A 17193-nucleotide genomic window follows, 5' to 3' on the forward strand; every position below is an offset into this window, starting at 1 on the left:
ACTGCACACATGGATTGGTAAAGGGAAAAATTAATTGGGATATAATCTGTGGGGCCCACTGCCACTTAGTTTATAATTTTGTTTTCAACTCAGGATGAACATGTTTTAAGAATATACAAGGAATTAGCAGAATCCAAGCTGTGACATATTTGCACTATGTTTAAAAAATGCTTTTCCTCCCTGTTTTTCTTTTTCAGTTCAATTTTGCTGCCCCTCATCTCCTGCCTTGGAAACAGGAGCTGCCCCAGCCCTGGCACTCCAAAGAGGTGCAAATTCACTCAGTGCTGCTGCCTCCTGCAGACATGCAGCATAAGAGAAGATCCCTTAGGAAGAACTAAATCCCAGGAAAACAATTAAACAATAGCTCCACTGCAGGGATTCAAATTGGGCTTTTAGAAACAAGGGGCCTAGATAAAAGGTCCTTAAAAAAATAGCAGGGAAAAAACCAGATTACCAGTACTGTAAGGACTGCTTGACCTCTGAGGTTTGAAGACAGTTTCAGAAAGCAGAGAAGCGTGATGCAGTTTATTTTCTAAAAATTGCTCTGCAGGTTGAAAATACAAAAATAATTACTGCACAGCTCCAGGGTGTTAAGTCTGGAAAATAAACAGCCCACACAAAAGAGCCCAATCAATTTATGCAAACACAGACAAACTTATTTGATAATTTAATTCTTTGAACTGAAAGCCCAATGAAGAGCCTCCCACAACTTCCCAGGGTACATTACCAGCAGGGCAAGGTGATTCTTCACTTATCTGTGTTGTGCTTAGAGGCACCACTACTATTGGCAGTGGGATGGTGGAAAATGTGTCTCACTGTACTGCAGCTTCCACTGATGGAGTTACAAATACTGCTTTTCTTATCACAAAGTAGACTCCAGGCACCCAGATGCCTTCTGCCACACTGCAGAGTGCAGCAATATAGAAAAAAAAAAAAATTTAAATGCTATTGTACAATAACCAATTTGGTTCTGAGCCTCTTCTACCCCCTGTTTTCCAAGACATTTCTTTCCATCCCTTACAGATCTGCATATCTGGCTCACTCCTTCTTCCTGCCCCATGCTACGTGTGTACACAATTTCCATGACTGCAAACTCTGGGAATTTCTCAGCAGGCTCCCAGCAAGTGACTCCAGTGCCCAGGGCACACTCCCACCCTCTGCAAGTGGTGGGCCCCCTGTCCTCTCCCTGACTCTGTACAGCCTGCTCCTCCAGCCACCTCCTCCCACACTTTCTCTCCTCCCCACAACTGCATTCAGCTCCTCCACTCTGTTCCCCTCAGGCTTCTGCAGCTCTTGCAAACAGCAGGAGCTGGCACATTCATCGTGTTTGGTGCCCCCTCTGTATAAGCCCCGTCCAGGGCAGGTTGCATCTCTCACCTTGCTTTTGCAACAACACAGTTCTCACCCATCTGCAGATTTATCTGCATGGCTCCCTCCTCCAGAAAGGGGAAGCTGGAAGAAGGCATGGCAGCATGAAAGGATTTAGCTGGCATTGTTGAGTATGGCAGAAAAAGAAAATGAACACAGATGTGAGTTGCTCCTCCTCAGTCCCACAGAAGTTTGCTGCTCCAAGCTCTTGCTCCTCCACATCCCATCACCCAGACCCACTGCCCTTGGGTACTGCAGGGCTGGGGTGTTTTCACCTCCCCCAGTCTTCCTTTCACTTTCTCCATCCTCCTGTTCCAGCAACCATAAGGGAGCAGGAGTGATGTGCTTGCTCCAGGTCAGGCAAGAGACCCTTCCACCCCTGCCCAGTAGCACTGCTACCAGTTTTCTGCACCCTTCACCTGAAGGAGATGCATTTTGCAGCACCCCTTTAAAGGATGGTAGTTACATCAACAGTTTCAAAAAGTGAATAGCCTCAGGATGGGGTGGAGCCCCAGGAGCCAGAAAGGATGTTATACAGCAGGATCTCCTGTCAGATAAGGACTCAGTTCAAAACACGTATTTAATGACAGTTTATTTACACATAATGCGGCCCCACATGACCAGTCTGAAGAGACACTTACCTGTCATTTACAAACTTTATCCTGAGTTCTGGCACAGGAAAGCCAGAATGTTTTACAGTTACCTGAATGTTTCCCATCAAGGTGCAACTAGAACAAAGACTGGTGCCCACAGCATTTGGCAACATTTAAATGTCCTCAGGGAACAGAAGGGAACAGAACTGCAGCAGGGAAAAACCTTTTTCCTTGTTGGACCTCCTGCATACCTGCACATGTGCAGGCCACTGAGAAGGGAGGATATTTAAATGGACCCATGAGCACCATAAGCTTGTACAGTCACTTGTGGTCTTCCCCTAGATATGCATCTATAAGACACTTCTGTTGAAGAGCTTTCAAGGAGCTTGAAGGAAGGCAAAAGCAGGATCTGCCTTTGAAGAACCCAAAGAACGCACAAGCAGCTTCTCTGAATAGCCTTCACAGCACAGACATCTGACAGACAGACTCTTAGACTGCACCAGGATATCTGTTTTAGCAAAATTATTTAAGAAACTGCAAGAAAGGGGAGATGGTCTGTGAGAAAACATTCACAAAGTTATCACATTATAACCCTTTCAGAGAAAGGTTCTAATTACTCAGGCATTAGTTCTGGGACTTGTAATGGACAAGAGGGCAGAGGTCTTCAAGAGAGCACTGTGTCATGTTTATCAGTGGTTGATTATTTTCCCTTAAATTTTCAGGAATTTAAAGCTTGCACAGGCCAAACTTTTGTTTTACTTTAGGAAAGCAGGAGGCCAAAGGGCAGGAAACAGAAAAACTCTGCATTCACACATACTTGCATAAAATAGTTACCACTGAGCTCTACCAACCCATTACTGCACTGCAAGAAAAACACACTTATTCCTTTCCAAGGGTTGTATTTATGGTTCAAATGCAAAATGGACAGCCTGTTTATGGAGCACCATTTGAAATACCATCCCAAATGTTCTGAGAACACTCCTTTAAGCCCCTAATTTTAAATCAAAAAGCACAAGAGTCCACTTCCCTCAGGTTCTGGGCTGCCCACAACCTCTGAATATTCTCTCCCAGTTTCTCTTTCCCACCAAGAACAAAACACTTCCCCTGCTGTGCCCATTTGCTGCCTCCTGGCTGAGCGGGCTGCTGCAAAGGATCTTTGGCTCTGAGGCTGTCAGAAGATGATCTGTAATGAGCTCTGCACACTGCCACTCTCACAGGCAGAGTGGGTTAGTCAGAAAGCACAGTTTGAGCACCACTTGCTGCACAGATCTTCAATAGAATGTGTAAGAAGGTGGATATGTAACAGTGAACCCAACTTCCAGCTCTGCAGTTCATCTGCAGTTACTCTACTCTGCAGTTTCATCTAACATGGGCTTGGCAGCTGCCAAGGGAAAACACAGTCCTTTTCAGAAGGCTACTCAGTACGCGTAACCTTCAAACTCTCCTCTGTGCATCCCAAACAATTGCACACAGGCAGTGAGAGAGGATGCTCTTGTAACTGCAGAACAATCCCTCTGTGTTGCTGCTTTCAGCTCCTCCATAGGAGGAGGCAATACTGTTCTCTGCAGAAGCTTTTAACTGCTAAAGCAGTTGCTTCCGTTTCCCAGGAAAGGCTGGGTGGGACAAAGACCTTGTATATGAGAGGCCAAAGGACCTCACACCAGCAGGAGGGGGAGTTTTCTGCCTTCCCTGTGCTGTGTCCTTTGTCCTGCATTCCTCCTTCAGAACAGGGGACAGAGCTTTTATCCAAGGCAGGGCTCACCATGCGCAGCTTCTCCCCTGCTTCCTTTATTCCAGCGTTAGGAGATATTCTTCCTCACAGAGCTTGCTGGTCTCAACATGTGGGCTCCTCCTCACTCCCCTACAGTGGGGAGGCTCTGGGTAGGATGGAAAAAAAGGCTTCCTGCAGAGAGCTTGGCTCCCCTCCACTTTGGGCAGAAAACAGCCAGATCAGCCCTGATCTTGAACTGCAGGCACTGTGGATAAACACCTGCTCGGGGCCAGCATCCAGGCGTCCCTGGGCGTAGGGCCTGCTGGCTGTCCCTCTGCCACTTGGGCTGCTGCAGCAGCCCTGCACAGAGATGTGTCACACAGCTTCCTGCAGGTCTCTGTGCCAGCTTCTTCCCTCCCTCCCTCTCCCAATAGCAGCCCACCTGCCATATGAAAGCTAAAATAACTTGTGCATTTCGAAGTATAACCATGTATCAAAGTTACAAGCCTTGGTGCTCTGTCCATCCCCGACCCTTTGAGAGCAGCACCAGGGCATGTGGACTGATGTAAAACACAGAGAGAAGACAAATTCCCACCCGCTTTCCTTTTCCTTTTTTTTAAATAAAGTAACTGAATGAACTGTACTGAACAGCTGAAAAACAACAAGCCAAGTTCAGTTCCCAGGCAGGAACAGGACATGAGCTGACAGAATTAAAAGGGACAGCATCAGTTGAAATCTCGCCAACTCAAACTGGGCCTAAACCTACTTTATCTAAATCGCAGTAGCAGCTACTAACAAGCCTTCTCTTTCAGGCAGCACTGAGATCCCTCACTTACTGCCTGGAAATACTATGTAATCAGTAAAGCAGTCTAGGGGAAGACAGCTTTCCTTCTATTTCAACAAAGTCTTTTATAAGCAACAAAGGCTTTCTGTGCCTTTGCTCCTGGCAAAGTCTCTCCGTGCCTTAGTGTGAACCTATCCTTTGGGGCTGGAAAAGGTCAGAGACCTGTTCCCAGCCAAGAATGAAAAGCTGGAGAGACAACAGTGGCTTCCACAGCAAGACACAGGAAATAACCATGAATCCAGACAAACTGCAGGAGAGGAAAAAAGCCCAAACTGTGGGAGATTAGAGAGGTAGGGAAGAAAATACTTTAATCTATATTATATAACTAGCTTAATGACAATATAAGACATAGACTTTTCATCCTCCAAGTAAAATGAGAGTGCAGGTGTCCTTGGAAACTCCTGGGGTTCCAGTCATGCTTTCCTACTCCTGCACTTCTGACTGGGAGAAGCCTCATGCCCAGCCCTGCTTCAGAGCACCCGTGCTAATGAAGCAAAAGGCAATGTCACTCAGCAGTGGTGCTGGTCCCTTCCTCTCATGTTCCTGGGAAATCATCCTGCACTTCTCAAACCTGGCCAAAGGGCTGCAGGGGCTTTTCTATACTGCAGCTGAATTAAATGTATGGAGAAGAGATTCTCTAGTGTCGCCTAAGGTCCTAGCAAGTCACAAAGGCCAGAAAGATGCTACTCGCTAAAACCATAACAAATAAGCAAAAACAATGGCCAGCTTATCCCATCAGTGGCTGATGAAGTGACAGTGCTCCAAGGCAAAAGGCAGGGCTGAGTCTGGCACTGGGGTGCCTCCACCATTGTAAAGGGGCAACACCTGCTGGAAACAGGAAGAGAAGTGAATTCAATGTAATCCCACAAAATCTAAGGCCATGCAACTGCATTTGTGCTGCCAGGAAGAACAGGCACACCACACATGTGGTGGCATTCACAGCTGTGTCCCTGCTCTATGCCCCCTCCCAGTTTACCACCCACACCTGACAGCACTCTGATGAAGAGAGGAAGGACAGGCCACCAGCTGGTGCTAGTTCACAGCCAGGGAAACCTCAGCCATGGCCAAGGCCACTGCAAAGCTGCTTTCCAAGGACTGGCAAGCTTGTGCCTCTGCGGCCACCCACAAAAGAGAGCTGGGTAAAATCACAAGTGAGGATAAAAGCATTGGGCTCTGGAGGTCCCAAAAATTACAGTCATACAAACTGACTTAATATTAAGCTTTGCAAGCCTGCAGAGAGGACCTGCATTACTTTAACTAAGGGAACTCAGATCTACAACAGGGAGTAAAAAGGCCAGGTCTATCTGCAGCCAGCACTTCGCTGCAATGCATTTCACAACAATTTACAAGAGTTACATCTGGCGATTCTGTTGCCAACAACATCAGCAATGCCATGCAGCTCCAGAGGAAGCCAGCTACAGGTTAGGGACCAAAGCACGAGCTTGACAGCTGCCTGTTGTGCCCAGCTCATCAGCCAACCACTCTGCACACCAGCAACCGGTTTGTTTTGTCAGCCAGCACATCATTTGGTACCACTCACAGCACGTACGTCCCAGCTGGAAGCCAGGGGATCTGACAAGGCTGGCTTAGATGGGGGAGGGATGAGAAGTACTGGGGAGGTGAGCTCAAAGGCAGCACTATGGGGAGAAGGGGATTTATTGCACCAGTGCAGGACACTGCACAAAAATGCAAAGGCCCAGGCTCGATCTGAGCTGCTGCTCACAGAACAGCTTGTTTTATGGGAAACATCTAAGAGGAATTAGGCTAAAACCCAACCAATTTCTCATGGACCTCTGAATAACTATCAGATGATGAGAGTTTTTGGCCATGACAAACTTGGGTTAAATTGGAACCAGTGACTTCATGTTTCCATACCCCTTTGCAGAATAAAGGCATGCAGCCCCTGCACACTTGGTTGAGTGTCCTGTTCACCTACAGCAATTTACTGTGCTACAATTTCAGCATTCACACTGCAGAACAGGTTCTGTTGAATTGAAATTGATGCTGATTTATACTTCTTTGTAGAGCTAAAAAACACAGTAATCTCCATACAATTTTAATCTAAAATCCTGGAATACTAGAGAGGAGACAGGCCAGCTCTACACTGGAAACGGGTCAATATTATAAACAGATGATAGAAAAAAAAATATATTTTCCAGAGCCATAGCAACCAGAAGAGAATAATAAATCGGCCTGGGGTTGGGAAGAAAAAGATAAGGGTACAGTCAGGGAAAAATGTGTATGAATTACTGGCACATTTTATTTGGCTTTAGTCATCCTCCTGGGAAGAAACAAACAGCTTTACAAACAAGCCAGAGAAGCTTCATTTGTATTCAAGGAAGCAAGGAGTTTGTTTTAGGTTTTGAGTTTGGTCGCTTGTTTTGGTTTTTTCCTTTTTACACACAGAAACTGGCCTGTGTCAAGAATGTTTGAAAACATGTTGGCAAGCAAAGAGTCACTGAGGCTACTACTCTGAAGCTTTCTGGACCCCAGGAGATGTCAAGCCAAGGCCTGGGGGGTATGGCAGGACAGCAGGTGCCAAGGTACCTGCTGGCTCATGGCTGCAGGTCTGTGACCCCCATCAGATCCCCTAATCCCACTGAGCCCCACTTTCAATGTAAGAGTCATAGCTCATTCACACACTTGTTGGGACAATGTAAAAAGTCTCAGTAGTATCAAGGTAATGAACATTCACTGCTTCCTACGTAACTTACTTTCTTCTGATTTATTGTTGATAAATCCATGCTGGAACATCCATTATTCTGTGGATGCCTTCTGGATGGTTTGTTTCTCTTAGCAGTTTATTAAGACCTGAAATCTGATTGACCACTTAGAAACTTTTTTTTTTGTTTTGTTTTGGTGGGGTTTTTTTTGTTGTTTTTTTTTGTTGTTGTTGTTTTTGTTGGGTTTTTGTTTTTATTTGTTTTTTGTTTTGTTTTTGTTTTTTGTTATGCTTTTTTTGGGGTTTTGTTTGTTTTTTGGTTTTTGTTTGTTTGGTTTTTTTTGAGGTTTTTTTTTTGGGGGGAGTTTGTTTTGGTTTTGATACAGGTTTTTTAATGGGATGTGAAGAACAGTATTTGCCAGTTTTCCAGTCTCCTGTGGTGCTACCTGTGTCCCCTAAACTAGCAGGGGCTCAGCCTGCTCATGCTGATATGTTCTGGGGTAAATGTCATCAAGCTCAGCCAATCTGCAAGCTTCTAACTCACGGACATGCTCTTCATGCTTAGGGCTCATTCCCCACCACAGCTTGTGCATTGTGGAGAATATAACCATGACATATGCCACATCATTATTTTCAGGCTTTCTGCATGATGAGTTTTCATGACCATTTCTCCAAACCCGTACCTGACAGCTGCAGCTGTTTTCTTTCAGACTAAAAACACGGAAGCAGCAAGAGTTCAATACACACATGTACTTGTTCCCATGCTACATCAATATATTGCCCTCATCACACATATCAGACAGACCCTTGAAAACAACATAAATTTATCCTAGAGAGAAAAAAAAATGCAAACTTTAATTTCAGGAAAACACAAACCATAGTGTAGTGATTAAGGGTCTTGGTACTGTAGTACATAAAGAGTTAACAGTTGTTGTAAGCTCTGGATAAGCTTTCTGTAGGAAGAGCGTTTCTTCCTTTTCATTTGAATTGAAGTATAAATTTGTTCTACCATGAGATATTTGCAGTACACCCATGAACCATGACAAGCTAAGGTCACGGAATTGTGCAAAGTTTCATTTTCAAGGTTTGAAGGTTTGGGGATTTTTTAAAACTAACAGAGTTGGAATTTGTGGTCATGGTCAAACAGTGAAAAAATTAAGAACAGATAAAGCCACAAATAAAACTCTTTGAGACTTGAAAGCTTGGTGTTGTTGAAGGAGGGTAAGTACTGCCCTTTAATCAAAAGCACCAAGCGCTTGTTACAGTGAACAGAGAAGCCAAGGCTGAAAGAGGTCTGAAATTCAATGCAGAAGATTGCTTTTCTAAAGCACTGCCACAGTGCAGGAGAGTGAGAAACAAAGGAATGCAACACTCATTTGCCTAGAAACATTTGTTAGAAAAATCCATCACTTGCAATGAAACATGCTTTGCAATTGCAATACACAGGAATAATATTTAGGACAGCAGTAGCTGCTAGGTGAATATTCAACTCAGTTGTCACCACCTGAAAATGCTCAGGCTCAGCAGGAGTATGACTACACCTTACTCTCCCCCAGCTTCAGCTGGACTCAGCAGCACACCTCTATGATAACTAAAAAGTTGGCTTTTATCAAGAGATAAGAATTTAGCTCCTAGTACAGCTTTCAGCATAACAATTTTCTGACATGCAAAAGTGCTTGGAGCCCATCCAAAAAGTTTCTGCTGATTTTATTCTTTTTCTTGCTTCTTGTTCAGAGTGGATTTTTAAGTTTTACTTCAGTTGTTTCAGCTCTTCAAATGTTTTTAAGGCTACTTTGGAATATTAAAGATACACCATAGTTTTATTTTTTTTAAACAACCAAAGAGGACGACATTAAAGTACATACACCAGAGTTAAACACTTACCAGAGTTTCATTTGACAAATGCTCTAAGCACTACAGTCAGAAAGAACTTGATCAAAAAGAAACCTTTCATCATGTAAAACAATGCTGTCATGCCACAGCCTGCTTCATGCCCAATGGGCTTCAGAAGAACCAACCCTTCAAATACTTCACAGTTTTAAAGTTTCAACATCTGAATAGAGAAGTCCTGTAAAAAATGAGAAAAAACAATGGCAGAAGCTCACTTGGCTCTGCAGAGTGAGAATGTCAAACTGGGGGAATCTCTACCAGGCAGAAAAGAAAGTAACTGCTGAGGACTGGCTGCCTGATTACCCAGGAGTGACATAAGGGAGAACGGCTCTGGACATTGCCATTCTGAGACAAGACAGCTCAAGGGAGTAGAACAAAATAAAGCAGGACACGTCAGATGTAGAAGTACTGGAGACTCTGCAGAGCAATGGAGTGAGAGATCTTTGACTAAATTAGAAAATTAGCTGTGGTTAACTGGCATTGCCCTGAAAGATCAAGAAGAAACATGATAAAATAGGCCCCATTACAAGTCTTACTTTTAAATGCATAATCTTGTCAGGATTAATGTGATGTCTATTATTAACCAGATGATTTTAGCCTGAGAAAATTCTTTCTCAAAGAGGTATGTGATAATCAAATTTGTACTAAAATAAAACTAGAATTTTTTCACTTGTTGCACAGCATACAGATTTGTTTTATACAAGGCAAGGAATGGTTGGTAACAGTCAGTGACAACACACAGCTGCTTGCTGAAGAGTATAAAGCAGCATGGAAAAAAAGGCCCAAAATCCAACACTTCTGTGATATTTTAAGGAGCCTTTGCAGGTCACTTGTCCAGCCTCCCTATTTGAAGTGGAGCCATCCCCAACGCTAGATCAGGACCAACTTAGCTTTGTTAAGCCATTCCTGAACCTTTCCAGGAATAGACTTCCAGCACCTCTCTTATAAACCATTCCCTGTCCTTTGCCACTCTCCTTGTGAGCAAGTTTTCCTTGAAGCTATTCCAGGGCCTCCCATATTGCAATTCAGAGCTGTAGCCCTTTGATGTACTACCTAGGGCTTGACCCCACCATCTTGTAACTACCCTCCCTACAGCTGTAGGCTCCAATTAGAACACCCTGCACATTCTCTTCTCAGGCTAAACTGGCCCTGCTCCCTCCAGCTTTCCTCATGGCTCACATGCCCTAGAACCCTGACCACCTTGAACACTCTCCAGATTTTCAGTATCTCTTAAAGGCCAAAACCAGGACACAATATTTTAAGCAAGCCCTTCTCAGTGCCATGCCAAAGAGGTAATAACTTCCCTCTATCTGCTGCTCATGCTTTTCCTAAGGTAACCCAGCATGTGGTTTGCCCATTGTATGATAAGCATGGTATTGGCTCATATCCAATTACATAGTCAAAGAAAGAAGTCAATTTATGATTCATACACTGTTGTTTTTCTTAAGGCAAATTGAAAATAAACACCCAGAGGCTAGAATCCAGCAGCATGGATGAGTTTCAGTGCACCTTTAAAGAGTCATGGTGGATATAAAGTAAAAAGCAGCATGGATAAGCAGAAGATAACACTGGAGGGTGGTTCATGCCAGATTGATAAGCATGGGCACAACCACTCTTTTCATTCTAAGAACAGTTCTTTGGCTTTGAGGCTCAAAAAGATGGGACTGCATTTTGGCAGAAACCAAACAAGGGAAGTCTCTGCCCTGATTGCCAACTTAGTCACCAAGAAGTTTGCCCTTAAGTACCCTTCCAAATCCCATTTCACTCAGCAGACCTCCTCTCATCAATGAAAACACAGTGACCAACAAGCAACTGCTGTGAGAACTGGCCTGAACTAGGAAATTTAAAATGTTTCAAATGGGATGCAGGATATTTAGTATATGTTAACACATAACACATACGTTACTTTGTATCTAAGAGGGAGACTTTAGATTCAGATGTTTTCTTCAGATCCTGCAATCATTGCATAGAAAACGTGAGTACGAATTCATCCCTGATGGTCAGTAGCAAAAAGCTGCTATGCAATACAATTTAGGCAGGATGGGAATTTCAAACAAAGTAAAATATCATGACAGTCTCATAGATTTAGACGCTTAACAGTTGTAAAAATCAAGACAGAAAAGTGAGACAAATTTTGGACGGTAACTGGGGAAGACAGCTACATAGCAAATGTTACAAAAAGACAAGCAATAATCTGGGCTGGCACTGAACTATGTCTACCAATATTTAGAAAAATACCCAAAAGATTGGCAATTGCTCAGATTTGTCATAGAAGTTAGCAGAGCAATCCTGTTCTTACCCAGACCTTTTTCTTTTGAGACTCTGCCAGCTGACTGAAAATCATCAGCAGAATCAGAAGTTACTGAGCAATTTATTAACTAGTTCAGCAGGTACAAAATGCTACAAATTCAATAATCAATGATTTACAAGGTACTTTACCTGTAAAGGACCTCAAATTAACTTAAAATGTTCTTTAAATATTGTCACTCAGATCTTGTGATGCTGGAAAGTGCCTTTCAAGAACATTAGCCATCATCCATTGCACATGTTTTCATGTGCTGGCACTAAAAGTAACATTCAATCTGCTGATGTAAATGAAACTGAAAGAATAGTGCAAGAGGATGGTTTGTAGGTACCCTGGTTCCCAGTTTTCTGGCAATTCTCCACCAGCAGTAATGATTGACAACTGTTAATTCCTTGGCCCTCCCAGGCCTTAGCATTCCTTACAACTTTTACATTTTCACATCTCAACAACACCATGTCCATATGCATTGCTACTGCTTGGCTGCAGGACCACGGGAAGGGATTTGCCTGTGATGGAGCTCCAATGTTTTTGGAAGCTCTGCTGAGAAGTGAGACCTTATCAGATGGCTGTTCCTCAGCCATTCAGGATAATCAAATGTGTTTTTCTTGCTGTGAGAAGATACTGGACGTGGCACTCAGTGCCACGGTTTAGTTAATGAGGAGTGTTAGGTCATAGGTTGGACTTGATCTCAAAGGTCTTTTCCAACCTAGTTCATTCTGTGATTCTGCAATTCTGTGAACCCAGCTATGCAGGAAAGAGTCACTGGGCAGACCTCCTATAGTTACTGACTGTTATGTAACTTCAGCTTTTCAATACTCAGATTTGCAGTAACCTGAACAACAATTGATTTTGTCCCTGCAGGCCGGGCTGCAGGAAGGAACACACTCTTTTGGGTTCCCACACAAAGACAATTCCCAAAACCTGACTGGGTGCTGGTGAGACAAGTGTCACACCCTGTAACAGATGTGGCCCTCCAGAAGCAGAGCACGAAGAAGCAAGGCCTGTATGGACCCCGTGGTACCTGACTGGAAGACGTATCTGGCCAAGCCTTGCATCAGCTCTGCAGGCCAGGTGGGCGGCGCCGACTCCCCCGTCTCCCTCTTCAGCCGGAACGTCAGCTCAAACCCAAAACCACTCGGTCCATCTGTTCCTGTAAACCTGGAGGGAATGAAAAATAAAAACTCATGACACACTTCTTGTAACCAGAGCAGGATTGAAGATTGGGACCATGGAAAAAGGAGAAGCATTCTCCTCACAGAACCAGCCATCCAGGGAGTGGAATCTGGATCCTGTGTTCTGTAACCACATGTGCAGATCTACCTGACTGATACAGGACAGTGGCAGCCTCACAAATGCAAAGTTGTATCTGGGACAACCAGCATACCTAAAGTATTTTATTAGTTTCACAGATCAGTTAGTAAAGGAAAAAATAAATATTTCTTAAAGGGAGAAATAAAAATGCTTCAAAGTGGATAATTTTCAAGAACTGATTCCAGGAAAAAAAAGCATAAACCAGAAACTGAAACACATTATGAATGGGTCAGTTCTAAGAAAGATCAAAGTTAACAAAAAGCCTTCGAGCTGATGTTTCACAGCTATAGTTTTTGGAAAGTAAGATGGCTCCCTATTGAAATTCCTCCTTTCAAGGCATGTTCTGAAACAACACAGCTTTACTTCTAATATGAAATGAGCTAGAGTTCAGTGGGCTTTTTTTTAACCTCTTGGATCTCTGCTTCCCAAAAATAACTGTTTAAAGAAGACCACACATGCTTTACATTGATCCATACGAAAATTACTGAATAACAGAAGTGTTTAGGTGAGTATCCATCAAGTCTAAAGCAACACTTGTACTTAGGAGAACATTGCTGGTCACAACATACCAGTAGTCACAAAGCAGTAAAGCTGACAGGCAACATTACTTAAATGGATTTGTTCATATGGCAGTGTGACTCAAACAGAGAACTACTAAATAAGAAAAAAAAAAGGTAAGGAAACAAGCATTAAGCTACTTCCATTATAAGATTTTTTTTAAATCCCCAAAGATTCAAGACATACCTTCCAAAGAACACTCAGAAAATGCAGCAGCATACAATGCTTATATTTTAAAATTAACAGTTAAAACTTAGAAGAATTTTACTTGCATCTAAGAGATTTTCATTTAAAGATTTGACTTAAAATGTTTTTGAATAATTAATGGTCACAAGTTGGTGAAAATACAGGGAAAATTTAAAAACATGTAATTCACCTGCACTTTGCAGCTGTTCTGAGGTAACAGTCAATAAAGTGAAAGTCTTTGAGCTATTTAATTTTAGCTTGGTAATCTGGTTTTGAGGAAATTGTGACATATGTGGCTTTGAATACTCATGATTACTTTGGAAATACTTTATGCTTAATTTAGACAGGTCTTTCACAGACAGAAATATTAATATTCAGAATGTAATTAGCATAGTAATTTTATTAGTATTTTTTCCAAAGGTTTTGCTTTTGTTATCCAATAGCCAAGTTATGCAGCTTGGCTTTTCTTACAGATATCCTTTTTACCACAAGTGCTCACACTGGCCCCAGCTTCAAAATCTGTGATAAGGATGCATCAGTCTGCTAGTGGAGAGGAAAGTAGTATGGGAAATTATTTTTCCAGTTAGAAACCCAAGATCTCCAGATACATGTGCCAATGGAAGACAGAACAAATGGTATCTCACAAGGACAGAGATACTCCTCATGTGGAAACACTCTGTCCTCATGGCAGTCTTCTCCTTTCAGAGTAGGTCTAAACTGCTTAAGCATTATCTTAGGAGGATGACAAGAAGCTGGACAAAAACCCCACCACACCTTGCAGGCTTGCAGATTTTCAAACTTGTGCTTCTTCCTGTAAGTTCCAAATCCCTCCCCCCCCCCCCCAATTTTCCAGAAAATTTCTAGAAAATCAATCACTGTCATCCAGCCAGACAATGAACAAGCTAAAAACCCTAAGAATATTTCCAGAACAGAAAGACCAGACCTCATTTCCACAAAAAAAAAAAAAAAAGGGTGAAAGGGTAACAATACGCAGATGGAAGAAATGTTGGTAAAGCCCATGGAAGCCATGAACTCTTCCACAGATCTCCCCACATTCTCTGCTATCTGTACCTGCACCAACCTGCTCCCTTTCCAGTGGAAAGCATTCCCAGCAGGTCAGCCTGACACAACTCCTGTGCCAGCTGCAGAGGCAACATGCTTTGACTACAGCCTTTGATCTACAGAAACTCGATTCTGGCACTATTTGGGGCTAGTTTCTCTGAGAGCTAGGGAAGTGAGGAACGAGATTATAGCTTTGGTGTAGGTTTTTCTGGTCATGGTTAGGTTGGCTGGGTGCTTTTGTTGTTTTGTTTTTGTTTTTTCGGTTTGTTTTTGGGTTTTACTGGGGGTTTTTGGTGGGGGGAAGGGTGGTAGTGGCTTAAATCTGACGGTAACCAATTCAAACTACAGACAATTTAGAGCAAGGACTTTGGAGCTTAGTTCAGCATCTCAACACTGAAGTGCTTTACAGGTAATTTATTCAGTCAAATTCTTGCAGCACAGCAGTCCAAAAGCATCTCAGCTTTACAGTAAGATGATGGTCTGACATGGAACATGTGCAGGGAGAAAGGCTCAGAATTTTTTTATTTTGTATCCCTGCATGGCCCCACTACATAGACTGAAAGCTGCAGTACAGCATTAAATTTCTGTACTAACAGATCTGAATATTTCACGAAGTTTGTTTTATATCTTGGTTCTGGTGAACCCTGGAGTTTTGAGTGAAAGTTTCTTCTAAACACTTCTAAAACACAAAGGGGAAGAGGAGGAGGGGGAACCCCTATTTTGCCCCAAAACTAAAGATGCTAAGTATAAAGAGTCTACATGGACTATATTGTGCCCACCACCACTTTGCTCCCTCCAACCTAAGGGTACATCACCTTTTTAGCCAACCCAACTGCAAAGCAACTGGGTAAGTTTTCAGAAAAATAAACACTGATGGAAAAATTCTTGGCTTGCTGCATGCTCACTGGCACACATCAGATAGTTTAATATTATGACTACAGCAGTAATAGAGGCTCTGGTATCTGCCAAGTCAAATCCAACCCCATATTTAATATTAAAACCTTATTTTGTCAAAAGAACAAAAATAAACCTTTCAAAAGCCAAGGTCATACATTACATGCCATTCTTAGGTTAAAACTCCCGTTATCTGCTCAGCAAATCAGCTCAGAACAAACCACACTGCAGCACTGCGCATACGCTGGAGGAGCCTGCCTCGCTCCTTTAATGAGGTAAGAGTTTCACTGATCATGATATTTAGTTCCGGCAAAAGAATCCAAAGAAATAGAGGCCCCTTTATTTACAGAGCTGTGCAACCAGCCCCCCCCCGAGCCCCCCACCACCCCACACTCTGCCAGGCCCTCTTCTGAAACCACACACAGAGAACTGAAAAGCTGCTCCCCTCTGCAGCAGAGTACCCAGGACGTTTTTCACATCAAATAACCCAGCTTAAGAGGATCAAAAGCCAAAGTAGCCCTTTGCTTTAAAAGCAGCTCTGAAAACCAGAGGCTTTTCAGTTTAAATCAAAGCTATATGCCAAAGCATTTTCATTCTCACTTTTGCAAGGAAGAAGGGAAGGTTTGCTTCACTGCAGTGCAAATGGCAGTATTTCTGCAATTCTGCTTTTGAAAGCTACACAGCTCTGTACAAGGAGCAGAGTGTACTAGGTGTTTATTTTTTTGAGAGTTTAAGAGTATGTGCATATAAATATATTAGGTGAACCAATCCCTGGAAACGGGAGTTTACATAGGGAAATCACTATGATTATTTCAGGCTGAGAACAACAAGAAAGCCCTTTCAGGCTGTTTGGGGATAGTTAGGACTGCACTTTCAGAATTCACAGCTGCACTCCTAACAGCTTCAGAGAGATAAACTGACTCTTTTCTGGGAAGCAAGGTCACAGCACTCTGGAATGACTTGTCTCAGACTCAGTTTTCAGCTGCTTCAACACTACTTTTGGGAAACCACTTAAGATGTCTTTTACTTAAACTTCTTAATTGCATCTTTCCACATCTTCTACACAGACAGTTACCTGTTCTGCTGCTGGTGAGCTACTCTGATACCATTTTGAAGGCTGCAGAAATACAGTATCATTACATTTCTAAATCTAACATCAGAAAGAGCTGCTGGTATTTGTATCAGGACCAATTTTAACTGTACCCATGATTCCCATCCCACCCACCAAAAAATCCTCAGCAGAATAATTGCCAATCCATAGCTTTCAGTACTCTAGATCAGCTTCTTGGGATCTTTTCAAAGTGTGAGGAGATGGTCAAACCAAGGTGACAGACAGGATCCACCACTCTGCCTGATGAGAACAAAGCCTGACACCAACAAGAAAAAGCACTTGGGAGTCCAATCCTAAACAGTGTTTTAAGGCTGCAGAGCTAATACCTGTCACAAAAAGCATCAAGGTACCCAGTGACAAACCTCACAGGTCCTCCCTGAGAATTACTTAAATCACCTGAGATGGGCATCACTTCCCTTTTACTGCCCCCTAAAAAGCAACACAAAGGGTGGTCTCCTGCCCACAACCAAAGGAGAAGACTTCAGCAGCCACTGAGATAAACACTTCAGCATCTCTGTCTCCTGGGAAGGGTGTCAGGCAAGAGCTGATGTGTCCTAAACAAGATTATGCACAGTCAGTCTTCTGAATTCAAGCTCCAGGTGCTTTGTGCAATTTCTACCCACCATAAGCAAATGACCCTCAGATTTCAGAGCTTAAAGAAAAAAGAAAAAAAAGGGAAGAAAGAAAAAAGGACCCTA

The 17193-nt window shown here is 43.0% G+C and overlaps 1 protein-coding gene across 2 annotated transcripts in view; it reads right to left on the bottom strand.

The window, feature by feature from the left end:
- SUFU (SUFU negative regulator of hedgehog signaling) overlaps positions 1-17193 on the bottom strand; it is an 85050-nt gene that overhangs the window by 49072 nt on the left and 18785 nt on the right. For both annotated transcript variants that reach the window (XM_054277336.1, XM_054277335.1), the window contains exon 3: positions 12395-12531. In XM_054277336.1, coding sequence (XP_054133311.1) covers positions 12395-12531 — 137 coding nt within the window. The remainder of the gene's footprint in view (positions 1-12394; positions 12532-17193) is intronic.

The sequence above is a fragment of the Melozone crissalis genome, unplaced genomic scaffold (genome assembly GCF_028551555.1).
Source record: "Melozone crissalis strain CALT ecotype California unplaced genomic scaffold, PUWL_Pcris_2 ptg000019l_1, whole genome shotgun sequence".
Lineage (NCBI taxonomy): Eukaryota > Metazoa > Chordata > Aves > Passeriformes > Passerellidae > Melozone > Melozone crissalis.